Raw genomic sequence first — 20630 nt, forward strand, 5'->3', positions numbered from 1 at the left:
TGGCGTGAGATAGGAGTGAATATAATTTTTTTTTCATCGTTAACAGCACTGGTCGGCTTTTGTGATTAAACAGTTTTATCCGTTTGCAAGAAAAAAAAAAACGTCTACAAAACGGCAATAATTATAAAATTGCAGATTTCAGAATGACATCTGTCGTTGCTGTATCACGGTTAGTTTATCATAAAAATCCTCAGGGTTGCATTAAATACTGGCGCCCTAATATTTACAGCAGGTGTGGTATTAAATTTGCTTAAACGGCACGAAATCGTATTTAATTGAGTTCCCTTGTCCAGAATGACCAATGACATGCGTGACTTCTGACTGAGAGGCTCCACCCTTTCACGCGGCTCTCTGACGTCATCAGTGGGCTGGCCCCGGGGTGGGAGTTCCAGGCGTTCGCAGCTCCGTGGGTTCCTGCCTTTCTCCGTGGATCCATGTAGTTTCTACGACTGAAAAGGACAGAAAGGCCCGTATAACGGTCACTGGATCGTTTCTTTTCACATGCGCCTCCGACTGGAATAAATAACTGAGGAATGTGGAAATTACAGAATGCCCAACAGCGCTGGAAAGAGATTTAAACCCACCAAATACATCCCGGTAGCCACAGCTGCCGCGCTCCTTGTGGGATCCACCACTTTATTCTTCGTGTTCACGTAAGTTTGCGCTGCTTGCGGTTATTTGCCGCAAACTGTTGTTTTCACTCGCTGTGCACGTCCAGATTGTGCAGCTTCAAGTTTGCACGCGTGGATTGAGCCACTTTGGTGGAATAACAGATTTAAGAGTGTATGTGTCCCAAAGGACATCTCCCAGTGGTGTGAGATTTCATTTTATTTTATTTGCGTTCCATGCTCCTTGTTTGCGAATAACTGCAAAGCAAATTTCTCAACAAATTTGAAAGTTTTCACCCCAAAAGTCTTGCAGAAGCCCCGATTATTGTCCATTGGAGATGTTTGGTGTAATTTTCCCAGCAGGATTGATGTCGGCTTTTTTTCCAATCTGTGGTGGTATCATGTTAGGGTTGTGCAGCTTTTAAAGTTTTACACTATATGCTGCCGTATATCAGTGCAAACTAAAGGGTATCAATACCCTAGACTTCCTCTCACTTTTTTCACATTTTCTTCTAAGAAAAGATTTATTTGCTGTCCATGCATCCATGGTCAAAGGTGCAAACTGATGTGCATTGTCTATCCAAGTCTTTCCAGGTTCTCTGGTCTTCTTGTTTGGAAGTTAACCAGTGACTAAAGACTGGGTGTATTTGGTACTATGTCTCTCCAGGGACTTGGGTACATAAGTGATCCACAGCATTACAGCCCGCTGACATGTTTTCCTGACTCCGGGAACTGGAGGCTAAGGGGACACCCCTCTGTCACCTGGCTGTGGCAAATGAATACTCTCAGCATAGAATGATCATTGGTTCTCTTCTCAGAATGTGTGAAATGATACCATTTTTAGTGTAATTTTCAAGGGTTCCCTCCATTTACACCAACTGGAAAATCACTAAGGGCCCTTGGGTAAGGTCCTTAATCCCCTAGTTGCTCCTGGTGTGTAGTGGGTGACTTGTATGGCAGCACCCTGACATCGGGGTGAATGTGAGGCATTATTGTAAAGCGCTTTGAGCATCTGGTGCAGATGGAAAAGCACTATATAAATGCAGTCCATTTACCATTTATGACAGAAGACCAGCTCTACATAAGATGGGCTAATATGGATCTTAGCAGTTATTGTACATACATCACCTTTTGAACATACATTTATTTGGGCATATCAGATAGTCAAGAGAGTAACAGAGAAGGATAGAAAGGCAGGTAGTGTGAAAGACAGTTTGGGGATAAAGGATTTGGGGAAAGGCATGCGAAAGCTACATTATGTAGGAATTATGGGTGTTTATGAGCAAAAATGGAACATAGCATTCATAACCATTTTTTAATTACCTGCAGCAATGAATCAGTATTTTTTTTTATTTTTTTTATGGAGCTTAGAGTGAGTCTGTCATATCTACATTTTAAGAGCCGGAATCTGTAACTTTCAAATGGGTGGTGATATATCATGTTTCAGTAGGCCACTGAAGTTTTTTTTTTTAGGGGAAGATGTATCGTCCAAACGGACAAAAATTACATTTCTTATCCAAAGATCCCTTCTGGAGGAAAATTATGGCCCTTTTTAGGGTAGGGGTTAAAGGGGCCAAAACAGTGACATAGTCAAAATGTGGATTTTGACCTTTTAAATATCTTTGTGCTCCCTCAGTAAGCCTCATTGAGTTTATGGTATATGAATGTATGGATGGAGTTCTCCCATTTAGCGTTATATTTTTCAAGGCTAACCGAGGGCGCCACCTATAGGTGGCGCTTCAAGTCACAACTTTTGGCATTTTGGGAAATATGATATATCACCCCCTTCTATGAACCATTCCACAGTTACAGACCATGGCTCTTAAATGTTGAGTAATTGGCTTGAGGAGCCACATTACGTACTGTTTGCCGGTTCTTTTTAAAGTATGGTATCATAAGATCATAAAGTTGTGGCTTGTTGATGTAAATATGTCCTCTGTTAGGCTTGATCTATCTGCTGTTTAGCCATCTGAGCTGAAGGACATGGCATTAATGTCACCTTTAACATGTTAATATCCCAGTCCTAGTTTTAACTAAAATCTTACCTGATGAAAAGCCTTGACTAAGTTACTGGAACCAAGGCGACCTGTTAACATCTTGAATTGGAACAACAGGGCCATCCGGTTTCACGATTGACACTTTATGGCACAACTCTTGACCTGTGACTTCATTGCAGATCATCTCTACAAAATTTTGCGTCATACTGGCGAGACTTTTTTCCTTGTCATCCTGTGTATCACGCATCCTACCAGGTGAAACCACTCAGTTCATTCATTATACAGTTCTACTTTATCAGCTAAATTGTTATGCATGATTATTATCTGATAGAGGAATGTTACACAGCGTGATGATGAAATACATCGAAAGCCCGTATATCACTCTGGGGAAATGTTGAGATTATGTCATTGCTTTTAAACGATATCCAGTTTCGCAATTTCTTTTTAATAGGGTTTGAATTTAATAATTGTCTCACTTCAGTGCTTGCTTATATCATGCCATAGATCAATATTATCATTAATGTCCATTTGTACTCGTATAATTTATTGTTATTGATGCCCTTTTGTAGTGGAAACTGTGTTTTTTGGATGCAGCATGTGCACGCAGTTGTACAAGATGTATCCCATCTGGATAAATTCAGCAAAATAGAAAATAGTTTCACCCTGAGTGATTTTTGTACTCTGAGGACATCGGCTGAGGGTGAAGGAACGTAGGAAACATATGGTGGTGCATTACCCTGGCAAGGTTGATATTAGGTTGAAAAATTACAGCACTCCTTGTTGCATAGTCAAAATCTTTGCATAAACAAATGCCCCAATTTGCAGGCTTGGATGTAGAATGAGTGCACGGTGGTTTAGGTTGAACAACATGAGAGGATTTTTACCCTGCACAGATTTAAAAATCTGTTATTAATTTAGTCCTCTTGGTTTTAGGGTTTACAATCCATGTTTTAAGGTTCACCAGCTCAGCAGATGGTTTAAGGGTGGGGATTAAGACTGTTTTTCCTTTATTTTCCGTAAACTACTAAAAGGATTGAGTGCTGAACAATGGGACCCCCTGGGGAGCCGTATGCACACATTAGGCCGTGTCTTCTGAAACACAGCCTCCAATTATGTTGAACCCAACAGTATCTCTTCTGGACAACAAAACTAGGCAGTGTAAGATGCAATACGGGGGTACATTTTTCCTTAATTTTATTTATGAGAGTGGCACAGAAGTTAATACAGCTAAAGGTAATTAGCCATTAAGTTTACCATATTACTCACTTAGGCTTCTACATAGGGGAGAGTAGAAAGAAACCCAGTGTCATTTTCATGGTAAGTTAAGTTATGATTTCTGTGCGACATGTCCTTTAAACTTTACCTCAGATATATATATATATATATATATATATATATATGTGTGTGTGTGTATGTATGTGTATATGTATGTATGTATATGTATGTATATATATATATTCGCCTGTGAGCACTCCTTGTGGGAGGAGTCGTCCAGCCCCTCGTCGGAATTCCTTTGTCTGAGAAGTTGCTGAGAGACTGGCGCTTTGTTTGATCAAAATTTTTTCTAAACCTGTGAGACACATCGAAGTGGACACGGTTCGAAAAATTAAGCTGGTTTTCAGTGAAAATTTTAACAGCTGATGAGAGATTTTGAGGTGATTCTGTCGCTTTAAGGACTTTTCACGGTGCGAGACGTCGCTCAGCGCTCCCAGGCGCCGTCGTCAGCCTGTTCAAGCTGAAAACCTCCACATTTCAGGCTCTATTGATCCAGGACATCGTGAGAGAACAGAGAAGTTTCAGAAGAAGTCGGTTTCAGCATTTTATCCGGATATTCCACTGTTAAAGGAGATTTTTTTAATGAAAGACGTGCGGACGGGTCCGCGCGTCGGGACGCAGCCGACGCGGCGCGGCGGCACAGGAAAAACACCTCCGTGTTGATAACCATTTGTAAAATCCAGGCGGCTTTTGATGGCTTTCAGTGGAGTGAGTATATGAGAAATTGTTTATCAGCTGGACATGTTCCAACTTGTCCTCAAGGCTTCCAACAGAGGTGTTTTTCCTGTGGCGGAGCGTCGCGGCGGCTGCGAGCCGACGCTGCAATCCGCCCGCACGTCTTTCATTAAAAAAAATCTCCTTTAACAGTGGAATATCCGGATAAAATGCTGAAACCGACTTCTTCTGAAACTTCTCTTTTCTCTCACGACGTCCTGGATCAATAGAGCCTGAAATGTGGAGGTTTTCAGCTTGAACAGGCTGACGACGGCGACTGAGAGCGCTGAGCGACGTCTCGCACCGTGGGAAGTCCTTAAAGCGACAGAATCGCCTCAAAATCTCTCATCAGCCGTTAAAATTTTCACTGAAAACCATCTTAATTTTTCGAACCGTGTCCACTTCGATGTGTCTCACAGGTTTAGAAAAAATTTTGATCAAACAACGCGCCAGTCTCTCAGCAACTTCTCAGACAAAGGAATTCCGACGAGGGGCTGGACGACTCCTCCCACAAGGAGTGCTCACAGGCGAATGACGTCACCGACAGGCGTGGAAAAACTCACGCATGCGCACGAGGGTTCAAGCATGTCTGACGTAAAAACATATGAATGAAATCCATATAGTTTTTGAAAAAAAATAAAAAGGACCCTTACTTTATTGACAGCCCTCGTATATATGTATGTATATATGTATGTATATATATATATGTATGTATATGTATATGTATGTATATATATATGTATGTATATATATGTATGTATATGTATATGTATGTATATGTATATGTATGTATATGTATATGTATGTATATGTATATGTATGTATATGTATATGTATGTATATGTATATGTATGTATGTATGTATATATACGTGTATATATATATACGTGTATATATATATATACGTATATGTGTATGTATATATACTCAACAAAAATATAAACGCAACACTTTTGGTTTAGCTCCCATTTTGTATGAGATGAACTCAAAGATCTAAAACTTTTTCCACATATACAATATTACCATTTCTCTCAAATATTGTTCACAAACCAGTCTAAATCTGTGATAGTGAGCACTTCTCCTTTGCTGAGATAATCCATCCCACCTCACAGGTGTGCCATATCAAGATGCTGATTAGACACCATGATTAGTGCACAGGTGTGCCTTAGACTGCCCACAATAAAAGGCCACTCTGAAAGGTGCAGTTTTATCACACAGCACAATGCCACAGATGTCGCAAGATTTGAGGGAGCGTGCAATTGGCATGCTGACAGCAGGAATGTCAACCAGAACTGTTGCTCGTGTATTGAATGTTCATTTCTCTACCATAAGCCGTCTCCAAAGGCGTTTCAGAGAATTTGGCAGTACATCAACCAGCCTCACAACCGCAGACCACGTGTAACTACACCAGCCCAGGACCTCCACATCCAGCATGTTCACCTCCAAAATCATCTTAGACCATCCACTCGGACAGCTACTGGAACAATCGGTTTGCATAACCAAAGAATTTCTGCACAAACTGTCAGAAACTGTCTCAGGGAAGCTCATCTGCATGCTCGTCGTCCTCATCGGGGTCTCGACCTGACTCCAGTTCGTCGTTGTAACCGATTTGAGTGGGCAAATGCTCACATTTGCTGCCGTTTGGCACGTTGGAGAGGTGTTCTCTTCACGGATGATGCGAAGGAGATGTGTTGCACTGCATGAGGCAAATGGTGGTCACACCAGATACTGACTGGTATCCCCCCCAATAAAACAAAACTGCACCTTTCAGAGTGGCCTTTTATTGTGGGCAGTCTAAGGCACACCTGTGCACTAATCATGGTGTCTAATCAGCATCTTGATATGGCACACCTGTGAGGTGGGATGGATTATCTCAGCAAAGGGGAAGTGCTCACTATCACAGATTTAGACTGGTTTGTGCACAGTATTTGAGGGAAATGGTGATATTGTGTATGTGGAAAAAGTTTTAGATCGTTGAGTTAATCTCATACAAAATGGGAGCAAAACCAAAAGTGTTGCGTTTATATTTTTGTTGAGTATTGTAGTTCAAACCAAGCATCAGAATGATGAAGAAAGGGTTTTTTTGTATGTGAGTGTGAAGCTGGCATGGTTGTTGGTGCCAGATGGCCTGGTCTGAGTATTTCACAAACTGCTGATCTACTAGGATTTTCACACATGGCCATCTCAAGGGTTTACAGAGAATGGGACTAAAAAGAGAAGATATCCAGTGAGCAGCAGTTGTGTGGGAAAAAATACGTTGGTGAGGTCGGAGGAGAATGGGCAGACTGGTTGAATGGGTGACTGAGTGATGCTATCATGTCAATATGGACCAACATCTCTGAGGAATGTTTCCATCACCTTGTTGAATCTATGTCACAAAGCATTAAGGCAGTTCTGAAGGCAAAGGGGGGTCCATCCCGGGACTAGCATGATGTATCTATAAAGTGGCTGGTGAGTGTATGTATATGTGTGTGTTTGGGGGGGGTTACAGCTTGACATAACGCAGTCACCATCCAAAATATTAACAATACAATATTAATTTTAGGCCATATACGCTATTGCTACGTAAACTGTACTGAAACTATGTTTGTTTGTACACAGAGCTGGTGGTTGTGTGGGATAGGGATTGAACTGCCACTATATCGACCAGGGTCTGGTTCCAAGTGTGCACGCCAGGCTACATGGCTGTGTTCATTGACAAGGCATTTGCATTAGAATAGAATAGAAACTTTTTATGTCATTGTACACATCCAATGAAATTAGGGGTGTCACTCCGCAACTGAGTTTCAGAATAAGAAAAGATAAAAAGAAGCTATCAGCTATGACTAGTAAATAACTAACTTAACAGACCAAGTGAAAAATGTGAGTTATAAATAAGTGAGGATATGTACAAGGTATTTAAACAAATAAATATACATTCTACATAAGGCACAGAGAAAATTGTATTGCACATATTTGTATGAGTATAATCCATAAGATTTCAGTTATTGCACATGGTGTTTAGAGTTATTGTATATGCAATGTCCGAGTTATTGTGCATGAGTATTTAATGTTGTCACAGCCCAGGGAAAGAAACTGTTTGGGCTCTGATCGACCTGTATCTTCTGCTCGAGGGCAGCAGGCTGAACAGGTGATTTTTTTTGCAAATAATCAGTGCTTTTGCTAAATGCATAACCTTCTCCAAAAACAGAACAGCCACATCATTATATACACCGCCAAGCTTAATGGTCCGTACTTATTGTTATGCATGGCTAATTGTGGGGAAGTATTAATCAATCATTCCTGTGTTCAGCACTTTTTCCCATGTGGGGGTGAATTATTAGACTTGCCGTCAGCGATGGCATTTCGAGCCAGAATATCTTCCGTCTTGACCAGAGCTGAGCATGCAAACAGGCCTGAAAGGAATCTAATCTTCAGCTTCCACATCTGTTTCCTCCTTTTCAACATAGATCTATTGAGTTGGAATTTCATTCAGATCTTAAAGAAACCATTGTTGTGCATCTGTTCTCCATGTAGAATTTCTTGGACATGGTTTTTAAAGCTATTCCTGATGTGTTCACTAAGAGAAGGCAGAAAAAGAGGAAAGCAAACAATATGGTTTCAAATTGTTGTTGTTAAGAGAACACAGCATGCAGTACCGTTATACATTTTGTCAAATATTATGCATTCAGCAACTGCACTAGCACTCATTAAGATACGTACTACAACCAAAGCCCAGAACACACCCTCTTTGTAATGTCAATAAGTGTAAATATAATACAATGCTAAAATACCCTCGGCCATATGAGCATGTACCTTTTTAACAGCATCTGCAGTAGGGTTGGGGCCGATCCGATGCCAGATCGGTATCTGGTTCCGATACCAACGTAATTCACGGATCGGAATTTCCCCGATCCAACCTGTGGGATTTTCCGATACTGGAGAGAAACCATGTCTGTGGAACCTTGTGAAACCATGCTCTCTGCTCTGTTTACTGCTGAGCGGGAGGCAAGGAGGGACAAGGGGGAGGTTTCTGAGCTGCAGGTGAGCTGTTTGTTCTGCAGAGAGGCGAGGGTTTTAAGCCACAGATAACGGCAAATTTCCATCCAGCTCTTGGGTTCAAATGGTCTGTGCCGCCGAGCATGGATTTTCTGAAAAATGAACTGAACTGTTACTGAAAAATCAGCCGCTTCAACGTCCCGAGGCTGTGAAACAGCAGCTTAGAGTGCAGCTGAGGAGGACAGCCGAACAGAGATTCACTTTCTCTCTCTACGCTGAATGGGAAAATTCTCAGTTAAAATCCTTCAGTATTAATCCAGAGTTACCCGCGTGATTGCTGCTGATATTACATTTAGAAATTTATGGTTTATTTTACAGTTGAAAGGCTTCATGTTTCCAAAAAGTTCATAGTTTGCGCAGCATGAAAACACACACACACACACAAAGAGAGAGAGAGCTTAATTTTTACTCATAATTTAATTCTTTCACCAAAACATCAAATCTCAGCTTTCATCTTAGATGCACCTTCTGGCAAATTGTAGCTGAACTTTCAGTTCTCCTTTTTTTTAAAAAAATCCTCATATAAAATCAAATTAACAATATTAAGGCAAACAGAGCTCTGGTATCAGATTGGAAAAGTATCAGTAGATAATCTAAATTCAGGGATCGGATCGGAAGTGAAAAATTGTGGATCGTGCATCCTTAGTCTGCAGGAGGGTGTGCGTGTGTGCATACATGAGCATTTGAAAAGACTGGAAGTTGCCTTTGACTCTGTGTAATGCAACGGATTTGACCATGTCGGATTAACAGCCAGAGAGAGACCAGCCTGTGCCTCTTTACTCTGATTGGCTGTCACCGTGTCCTTCCCAGAATTGCGCACCACCCCCACCCCACCCCCACCCAAAAAGTGGATTTCCATGGTTCATGCTGTTGGCCATTAGCATAAAAATAGAAACAGAATGTGACTTTTTAACCTCTTATAATAAGGTCAATGCTAGCCATCTTTGAACTTGTCCAAGGTCTGTGTCCCAAGAATGTTCCCTGTGAATTTGAAGACTCTGGCGGTAATAGGACTGGACTTATACTGAGCACAGTCAGACGGATGGATGGACGGATGCTAATGCTAAATCATATTATGAAATGCCACATGTTTGTAAATAAATTTAATTTCATGTTTTTCATTTGAATTTGTTTCTCTCTCTCTCTCTCTCTCTCTCTCTCTCTCTCTCTCTCTCTCTCTCTCTATATATATATATATATATATATATATATATATATATATATATATAGATATATATATATAGATATATATATATAGATATATATATATATATAGATATATATATATAAATTCCAAGATCAGCGTTTGTCTGGAGCTGCACCAAATTTTAAGTTCCTTCTTAATATTTTTGGTTGCTTTTACAACAAATTTTGCTTTTAGAATGGATTTTAAAATTTTATTATTTGTTTTTAAAGCTCTTAATGGCCGAGCCCCCCAGTACTTGACTGAGCTGCTCCGAGTCTATGCCCTCACCAGAGCATTGAGATCAACTGCTCCTGGTCACCCCAAAAATGAGGCTAAAAGCTAAAGGTGACAGAACCTTTGTGGCAGCGGCCACTTGGCCCTGCAACAACCTGGTCTGCCACATCCGCTCTGCGGGATCGATGGAGATTTTTAAATCTTCCCTAGACACACCTCTTCTTCCTGGCTTCAAGTTTAAGTGTGCTTCTGGCAAAAATTTTAATTAATTTCATTTTAATCTATTTTATAGCACTGAGTTATGTATTTTAGTATTATTTATTTATTGTAATTGCTGCATTTTATTGATTATCTTGTTTTTAATGTGAACAGCACTTTGGTCAACCCTGGTTGTTTTAAATGTGCTCTATTAATAAAGTTTGAATTGAGTTGACGTTTGCCCTTCTGCTCCATGAATTTTGATGAAAACCATCAGCATTGCTTTGAATAATCCTGTGGACAAACAAACAATGAAACAAAGTAACCACCTAATGAAAGACACAAGTAAAAAAAAAAGTTACCTCCTTGGCCAAGGTCATAGTCATTCGTTGCAGCACGATTATGAGGTATTGATTCTAAAGTGATGTGATGACACGATATGATTGTGCAAATTAATGTAACACAGTATCAACACAATGTACAAACATGTTTCAGAATAAGTGTAGAACACAGTATATTCATTGTGTGTGCGCCTGTATCCAGGCAGTGAAGCGGGAGAAGGAGTTCTACTCTGTACACAGCACTGCAGTGGTTTTTCTCATCTGTGGCTGATGTAAAGTGGCATTTTAAGAGAGAAATATTAAGTAAATGCAGGGTGTGCAAAGTATACAGATTATTTGCAGCATTTGATGAGTTCCTGCACAAGATGAGACAGAACATAACACCTTGTGTATTCGATATTGTTAGGAGTTTATGTGGATAATAACAAACACAAGAATGCATTTATTAAGCACAGAATAGATTTTGTTTACAGAGAGATAAACATGCATCATCTAAGCTACGTCACCTTTTACAATGGCCACATCTGCTGCCAAAATTATTTAATGCTCATAAATTAGTCAAACCGTAGAAACTAATGACATATGCACCCAGTGTGATTTTTGTGTATTGAGTGGTTGGTTTGAGTAATACAGAGAACTGCATCTTTGTCTTGTAATGTGATAACACCATCAAATTTAGAGAGACTGATACTACACCTGATCTTAAGCTTTAAAGAAAGCTTAAAATAAATGATCCCTGATTCCACTGAATATGCTGTAGTACAATTCGGCTTTGTTGAGCTCATCTATATTCACATTTGGCGTGTACCTCCGTGTCCTGACATCAGAAACATTGTAATATTTCTGCTTATGCATGGCTGAGGTGGATAAGGATTCTGTTTTCACACTCCACAGAGAATAGGTCCGATAAGCTCAACAGAAAGCTGATAAGACCATATGTTTCCAACAGTACTTGCTGATAGGAAAGTAAGACCAATCTGTGTTCTAAATAAAATGTTTGAGGCTCACTCTGCTAGTTTGTACAGATAAATACTGAAGGATAATGGCAGTAATGGCTTTGCATAGTGTGACAACCTGTGTCACATTAGGTAGTCATTTAATTTTCTCAGAGGGTCCGCCTCCATGTGCACCCATCCCTATGGTCACATTTTAACCTTTATTTAACCAGGTTGGTCCCATTGAGATCAGGAGCTCTTTTGCAAGGGAGACCTGGGCAATTATAAAGTTTGTAATCCACCTAACCTGCATGTCTTTAAATGTGGAAGGAAACCGGAGCACGCGGAGGGAAGCCACACAAACACAGGGAGAACATGCAAACTCCACACAGAAAGGCCACAGGTGGGAATCGATCCCATGACCTTCTTGCTGTGAGGCAACAGTGCTAACCACTAAGCCACCGTGCTGCCCAAAATATTCAAGTGACAGAAGCAAAGCGGCGATTTGTCATTCATTTAAATCAGAGTGAACGTTTTGCAGCAAGAAGAGACAACGGTCACTATGCCGGCAGCTAGGCGGGGCCAAAACAGATGAGAAGGCCATTTTATGCAAATGCTGAACGATGCGAGACATCATCTGCCAATCCGACCAAAAAGGCAGCGTGGCGTCAGCTGGTTATTCACTTGAGCAAAATAATCTAGTGTGGTGGAATATGGTTTGAAAAACCTGTTTCTGTGCAGATCTGTTTAGCATTTTTTTTTTCTCATATTAAAAAAAAAAAAAATTAGCAAGAACTAAACAAAAAATCCAAAACACCTGTGAAGTGATTTACAAGACATCATGTGGAGATGTTAGCATGCTAATTCTCGCAGGGTAGACGTTACTTCCGGTGAAGTGGTGAATCCGAAGGCGAGAATTCATACTCCTGCACACATGCGAATGGTTGCTCGGTGAAAACGCGTTTGGGTTTATTTGTCCAAAACTCTTATGAGGAATAGCTCTGGCAGCTTATTCCACAGGCCGCTTTTGTACTATGATCGTCCATGATCCAAAACCAGTCTACTAAGAAGCTGGTTTGTAAGGTGCAAACCTGACAATCTGACTCAAAACAAAAGTAAATTGTGCCCTCAGCCAGACGTTCAGCTGCTTTCAGTTAGGGAACAACCCTGTTTTGTCTGATTTGCGGATGTTCATGCTGGTTATACAGTCGCAAATTGAGCTTTACCGGTGACACATTAGCAGAGCCAGTAAAAAGGAGTTTTAAAGTGGATATGACACTTAAAGACAACATAGCCTTATTACATGTAACAAAGGTTATGTAATTCGGTCAACCTAAGCGTTTTGGGAAAATGGACACAGATCTCCCATTTTATATATAACGTTTGAACGTCTCGCCACTGAAAAATGTGCACGCCTCGTGACCACCTTTCCGCTGAGCACCAAGCCTAAAATACGTCACTACGTGTAGACCGTATCGGCTTGCCTGATGGCCGTTTCTTACACTGTTTTTAGCGGCAGAAACTTTGATTAAACACAGCTCTCAGGGACTTGTTTGTCGATATGCCTGACCAGTGTGTCGCAGCGTATTGCACAAACACAATGGTGAAAGGTTTTAGCCTTTTCAAGTCCAGGCAGATTGATCAAAAGCCGCTGTCTTTTGTGAGGCACGAAATGTCAGGCTGCCGCTCCCTCCGCTCGCACACACGCATTTGCTCCCGACAGCAGACACTTTCCTCTACCGTCTCCATGTTCCTCGCACCGCTCACAGGAACACATAAAATGTCAACCCCAAATAATATGTTCACAATAATCTTGACATGGTCATGGAACTTACGTAGTAAACACGGCGGTGGCATGTAAACACGGCGGCGGCATGTTCAGTGTTGTTTTCGGCGATCTTTTTTGAAACCTTCGCCGTTTATTTCCTATTTTTTCGTGAAAATAACATAACTAAACACGGATGAATGCAATGCCAGGCACTCGAAAATGGCAAAAACCTGAAGGTAATGATGGTGGTCCACAAGTAATAGCTACACTGTTGCGGCTCCGGAACAATAACAAAGGCAGTAAACAGACGCTCGAATCGAAAATGCTATACAGTAATTAGAGTGTTATAAACAGCAGCAACAAAAATCAAAGCCTACCTTACCATTCCATATTCTGCAGCCTTTCAAAATCCATCGGAATTGGCACGTCTCTTGCCTCTGCTTTGGCTCCGCCATAAACACCGTCGGCATTATTTTCGCTGCCAGAATGCTCCTGGTTTGAATGTTCATCCGAAAGATACGGCTCCAGTCTGTAGGGTCTAATCACTGCTGCGACATCCTCAGGATCCGAGTCACAAATAATCCACACTTGAAGAGGAGTCAGAAAAGTTCTCGATCTCATCACTGTCCATGCTGAGGTCTATCTGTTCCTGTTGTTAATCTAACAAAGACGGGACTCTACACGCTGTGATGTCACGGCGTCACGTGACCACTGATGGAACGCTACCAGCGCGCTTTCCAAGAAACACACTTTTGAGAAACTGTACAAACGTTATTTCTCAGTGATAATAATTAAAACCACTTTCAACTTACTATACTGTATGTATATTTTGATATTTATATCAGTTTTACCAAATTTTTTAGGTGTCATATCCACTTTAAAACAGATATTTCTGACCGTATAACAGCATGAACATCTGCAAATCATCAGACACAAGGGCGTTATTCCCGTTCTAATCCAATTCCATCGTTTGCGCGGTTTATTTTTTTGTAGTTAATTCGGTTGGCAAGGCTTACCGAGGCAGCGTCACTCCAACAGCAGGTAGGGTGCGGAGTAATCCATCAAACGTGAAAATCCTTCAAATATGAAACAGTAATTCTGTAGCAGAGTCCACATTAATGCTTTCATATGGTAGCTTAAATTCACAGATTTCGGTGGCGTCGGTACGCGTCTTTCTCTCGCTCTCATCCAACAGTGCCATTATGACATCTGCGTAGCAACGCACACAGCTGGTGTTCTGTCGAATTGTGTGTCTCGTTGCATAAATCGACAGTTCTGTGTCCTGACAATATTGTGCATGCGCAGTTGCGCGGAGTGCTGGCCTGTCAACAGGAATGACATCTCATCAGACCACCGTCAGGGCGCGGAGTAATACATCCAAATGTGAAACAGTTGAATGTTTTGCCACTGTTACCCCGATATTATACAGTCTGAAATCTCACAAGATTAACCAGTCAGATTATCTGAAAAAAATGTAATTGGATTAGAATGTGTTTTACTGTTTCTAAACACTTGAAAAATATTGAATTAGTGTTTTCTTTTCACGAACACTGGAGCAGTACACTTTAAATGTTTTTGATGAATGAATGGAGTGTTGCTTTTTTACAGCATTCCCTGCAATCTCCCTGACAGCACTTCCTGATGGAAAACTCAGTTTTTCCAGCTTTCCTCCCAAACACAGCTATCAGTTGCGAGACGCACGTTTGAATCAATATATTAAATGTAGTTTCACGCAAGCTATTTTTATTATTGTAATACAGAATGATTTTCATGAATAAAGCTGACAGAAATGTGCCCACATTGTGCACAGATTACATCTGACAGCGCCAATGTTGTCTACAAAATATTGTTTTATTGTTCTGTTTGTCACATCTGGGACATGTTTAAGGGACGTTGTCCACTTTTTTGGGGGTAATGTTACAGGCATGTGTTGCCCGCATTAACAGGCTCTGCTCCCCCTGCCATTCTACATGGGTGAGTTGCGGACTACTCGGTGCATGTGCCAAACAATGTAGTGCATGTGCGTGTATGCATGCGTGCATGTGTATGGCTACGATCACGGAGAAACTTGCCATTTGGTTTGCTTATGTATTTTGGGTCAAGGATGAACGCCGCCAAAATGTAACATCGATAGGACTAATATTTTTGGAGAAACTATGGATATTCGCTAACAAGACTGAACAATGGTTGTTGATAATTACATTTTGGACTCACACACCATTCCAGCAGGGGGCGGTAAATCATCTATATATTTAAAGTGTGCGTGCATGAGTAATTTTATTCAGTAAATTCATTTTTTATAACTATTGTTGTATGGCTGGGGGGCCTGGCTGCCTTTTTGTTTCTGTCTTTTGTTTTTCCTTCCAGGTGGCTTGCATTTGGGACTGAGTGGCTGTGTTGCTAAGGTTATCAGGACCTCACCCTGATCACCTGCGGCTCGTCAGGACTCACAGCTGAGGTGCATCTATATGGATTGGAACATGGTGGCATTTAAGACTGGAGTATACAGTGTGTATTTGCCAGAGACTCGACCTTGTGACCAGACGGGTGAGATCGTCGTCTCGGGAGCCATCTCATCATCAGTGGATGCAGAGAACGTCCAGGGTTTGATGCACGGTCTGTGAAAGAGGAGGGGGTGAGGTCTCACGCTCGTCAGCACACTTCCTGAGGTACGTTAGATTTTGTGACTAACATTTATACAGTCAGTAAATGTGGTGTCCCTCACACCTTTATTATATTGAGCTGTATGTTAGTCATGTATCGGCTTCCACTGCAGTGGAGTTTTGTGAACTGGATGTTCCATGCCTGCAGGTTGGGAAGCTGATTAGTAATCAAGCCAGGAAGTGTTTGCTGTTTGTACACCTTTAAGTGTTCTCTCCGTGTGTAGAGTGTGGACTCACATAATGGTTCCTTCTTTCACAGACTCGGTTTGTTGCGGCCACCTGGGGGGTGTCGGCGGGGTCCTTGGGTCCGAACAGCTTCTGGCTCCGGACCGTTAGCGCTGCTGGGAGCGCACCACGCCAGACCGCACTTTCTTTTGTTATTTTTTGTATCACTGTTATGTATTAAATTCAGTTAGCCTTTGTACCGTGCTCTGCTTATTTCATACTGGGTCCTTCAAACGCTGGTCGGTTCTCCGAGCTGCGTCCGACACATAACAACTATTTACAAAAAAATCAGATGTCACAATAGGATTTAGAATGCAAATATAAATTGTAAATTTCAAAAACATACATACCAGAGGTCTGAAACCGGTTCCAGAAAGGGAAGAGAGGGTGCAGATTTTCTGTGCAACCACCCACTCCAGCTGGTGATTTCCCTCATTAACTGATTCTAGCTGCTCAAATTGATGTTAATCAGTGAAATCACCTGCTGGAGTGGGTGGTTGCACAGAAAACCTGCACCCTCTCGGCCCTGTCTGGAATCGGTTTAAGACCTCTGTTATATACTAATGTAGCAAACAACAAAGTTATATACTAGTAAAGTAAGTCCCTTCGGCTGCTCCCTTGTTTTTTGTACTCGGGGTCACCACAGCAAATCCAAGGTGGATCTGCATGTTGAATTGGCACAAATTTTACGCCGGATGCCCTTCCTGACACAACTCCACATTACATGGAGAAATGTGGTAGGGGTGGGATTCAAACCAGGAACCTTCCGCATTGAAACCAAGCGCATTAACTACTTGGCCACCACCCCTACAGTCAAAGTTATATACAAGTAATTACATTAAATTGCAGGGAAGTATTTACAAAACAATCAGATGTCAAAATAAGATGCCACACAAATTATTTGTGCCACTCAAAAAAAAAAATTCCTGTCCAACACAAGACAGAGGGGTACATCATAGGCCTGACACTTCCAGGGTGTGTTACTCCTTCTGTTGTCCACCTGGAGGCGGCGTTGGCACTTCAATCTGCCTTTGGTGGATTCTTGGCCAGAATCTGTGCCTGTTGCAATGGGCACAGGAATGTGATCTGTGCTCTGTGGAACACCTGCCTTCTCTGTCCCACAAAGCTGACACACCAACTCCACCATGAAGTCTTTGTGTGTCATGGGCTGCACCTGCTTGACATTGCTAATCTCACGGCTCATGATGAATGCACTTATGGTTGCAGTGTCAAGGAAGTGCAGCAACACGGTCCTGTACCAGCGAGCAGTTTTTTTATGGTTGGAGTAGTATTGAATGAGCTGGTCGGACAGGTCAACGCTACCCATGTTTTTATTATAGGCCACTATAGGCATAAGACAGGGATTGTGTTTCACAGTCAAGGGTCCTTCCTTTCCATCCTTCACCTTTCTCTGCACCATCTCATCTAAAAGTGCAGGATGGATGGTGGAGCGCACAGACACCGTGTGTCCATCCACTTCACAAACAATAAAGATTTGTTTCACACATTTGTGGATCTGGTTACACACACACACACGCACACACACACACAGATCGAAATACACGTTTGCAAATGCTTTTGCTACAATAATGTCCCCATAGGTGAGCCTCAAGCGGGCACATGCTTCTGCTGTCAAGCGCCTGACCCCACTGGCCATGACCTGCTCTGGGGACAGTAGCAGGCGGGGAGCTTGACTGGGGTGGTACACCTGTCAAAGGGTAACGCGCGAGAGTTGAGGGGTGACGCAAAACCCCGTGGTGCAATGACAGTGAGGGCTCCACAGTCATAATCCAACAGATGGTAGCTTTGCACCATTGGCTCCTCAGCCAAGAACATACGGCACACTAAACATGAAGAAATTCACGTTTTGCGAGATGTGCAGTCACATTTCAGGAGATATTTGTTCAGTATTTACATTTTGCAATTTGTGGTTTGTGAATAATTCACAATTTGCAGTGATTCACATTTTGGGGGTTAACAGCATTAAATAGATCCTGGCATTTAGCCTGGTCTGGAGCGGGCTAGCTCCTCAGAATAGATCTCCATGCTGTCTTATGCCATAACATATCCCAACTTTCCATTATCCCGCTTTTGTGCAACCGGATCACGGATAAATTGAGCCAGGATAACCACAATATCTATGCTTAGTCCCTTATCCTACTTTGGTGTAGTGGGGCCCTGACTTCCAAAGTGTGTACCTGATGGTGTCCACACCAACAGAGTCCTGGAGTGGCAGAGACAGGAAAAGATATCACAGCATATAATTTCCAATAGAATCATTTTTGATTTTGTATGTCAGCCCCTGTGTGAACAAAATAGCTTGAAGAGTTTAGATTTGCTTTGGAACAAACTTGGTGGAGTGACTGAGGGTCAGCCAAAAGACAAAGCGAAGAAAAATTGGTTAAAACATATCTTCATTCAAATCAGATCTCTCTAAACGTCGTTCATATTGCTGGAAGGTTAGTCTTTGTTTTGAGCACTGGAGCGTAATCAGGCTTGATCAAAAATGCACATTTTTGTCACTTTTTAAAGTTAAATGTGTATTTTGTGCCAGTGATCTATCAGTCTACCATATGCTTTAGTTTTTGTTGCTGAAATCATTTTTTTTGGGTTTTTGAGGCATTGTGATGGTTGGACAAAAAGAAACAAACAAAAAGGCCAAAATGAAAAAGAGAAACCACAACTGCCCCCAATGACATCCACCAATAAATCATGTTCCTGGCATGAGTTTCTGTCATACGTTGAGCTTGAATACAAATCTGTATTTATTTATTTTTTTTTATTTTATATGTCCAGTTTTTGCCATGCTCTGAACTTGTCCACTCTCTTTTCTTGTGAATCACAATAATTTATTATGCTTTGAACATCAGAGAGGAAATGCATTTAACTTGTTGGAGTTGGTCTTTTGAGCCGTAGATGAGTGAAGTTCACTAGAATTCTTGCTATTTAAAGTCCTTTGGTTTCTCTGAAGCAGTGACTTTCTAGACTTTGCTTGCCAAAAAAGAAAATTGCGCCTTGTGATGCCACAGTTGGGTTAAATGGGTCCACGTGGAATTGGTGCACAGCAGTGTGTGGGCTGACGGGCGGGAACGCGTAGGGAGGTGTTCCTAGAGTGTGCTGTACTCCCCCACCAGGCAAACAAGCCAAGGCCGCCTGGAAATTCTCATCTTAGGGAACATGTGGGATTAATTTATACCTCCAGCCTCTCCCGCCTTGGGTGTCTCCACCCTGTTTCCCCTCGTCTTGTTTTGCCAGAGGGAGACCGTGACTGGTAATAAGTAAAAACAGAGTTCTACATCTTGACTCCCTCAGTTGGGGAGAGAGATGGAGGAGTCTGCATCAAGCTGATTCTCCTGGTGAGCTTCAGCCTGTGTCATCTCTTGATCTCACATGATGAAAGACAGATAGACTCTTTGATTATAGAAGAGTTGCATGTCATGTCGTCACTCCCTGCATTCATCTGAAGCGCCATTTTGGTGATAGTGCTTCAAACAGCGAGAGCCGCCGCTCCCCACCACGCTTTGTACATAGGGCACCAAGTGTTGGAGTGGCCAACAAAACAGCCTCATGGTCATCATGATCATAATAATTAGTACTCTGTGATTAATAATGTATAATCACACCCATGTGATTATATACGCTTGAAAGGTTGCGATAAATCATCTGCACACGCTGCACTGTGGTCTGTGTGCACCCTGACATTAAAATACAATTCACCCTGTCGGATTGTGTACTTTACAATAGAGCGGCTGAAGCAGGTCAGAAGCATGAACCATAGCAAGAAAATTCATATTGAGGTTGTCTTCAAAATTACCAGCTGTGCCGATGACCCTTTATTAGGGTAAAAAGGTATACAAAATGAATGAATGAATCAGTGCATAAATTCATTAGAGATGTCTTAATAATCTATACACTTTATGTTGTCTCGAGTAAAAAGCTGCCCGAACTGTGAGTGAAGTAATGCCAGGATCAATCCACATATTTTGAACAGGGCTGATTAATGCACAGGCTGAAGACCAGTTGCACAAACTCACACGGGGCCCCACACTGTTGTAGAGAACACAAAAGATAACACACACACAAAATACTAAATACCAAGAAGCAATAAAATGTGACCGTTACTAACACAACAGTGATAACAACAAGCGCAAACTGAGATTTCTGACGTCCACCAATCCAGATCCGATTCCAGATCACCTCCAAAATTCATTGCAGTCTTCCTTGCCCTAATATCTATCTGTGGTGAAAATTTGGTGAGAATCTGTGAAGTAGTTTTGACGTAATCCTTCAAAGACTATATAAAGTGAAATCCTGATTCAGAATTCGGATATACGAGGTCTGTGAGAAAAGTAAGGGACCTTATTATTTTTTTCAAAAACTATGGATTTGAATCATGTGTGATTACATCAGACATGCTTGAACCCTCGTGGGCATGCGAGAGTTTTTTC

General features: G+C 41.6%; 1 protein-coding gene across 1 annotated transcript in view; it reads left to right on the forward strand.

Moving 5' to 3' along the window:
- Window positions 1-382: 382 nt before the first annotated feature.
- Window positions 383-20630, forward strand: part of zdhhc8b (zinc finger DHHC-type palmitoyltransferase 8b) — a 197256-nt gene continuing 177008 nt past the window's right edge. The window contains exon 1 of the mRNA XM_034171091.1: window positions 383-653. Within this exon, the coding sequence (XP_034026982.1) occupies window positions 550-653 (104 nt within the window). The 5' untranslated portion in view covers window positions 383-549. The remainder of the gene's footprint in view (window positions 654-20630) is intronic.

This window comes from Thalassophryne amazonica, chromosome 5, assembly GCF_902500255.1.
Source record: "Thalassophryne amazonica chromosome 5, fThaAma1.1, whole genome shotgun sequence".
NCBI lineage: Eukaryota > Metazoa > Chordata > Actinopteri > Batrachoidiformes > Batrachoididae > Thalassophryne > Thalassophryne amazonica.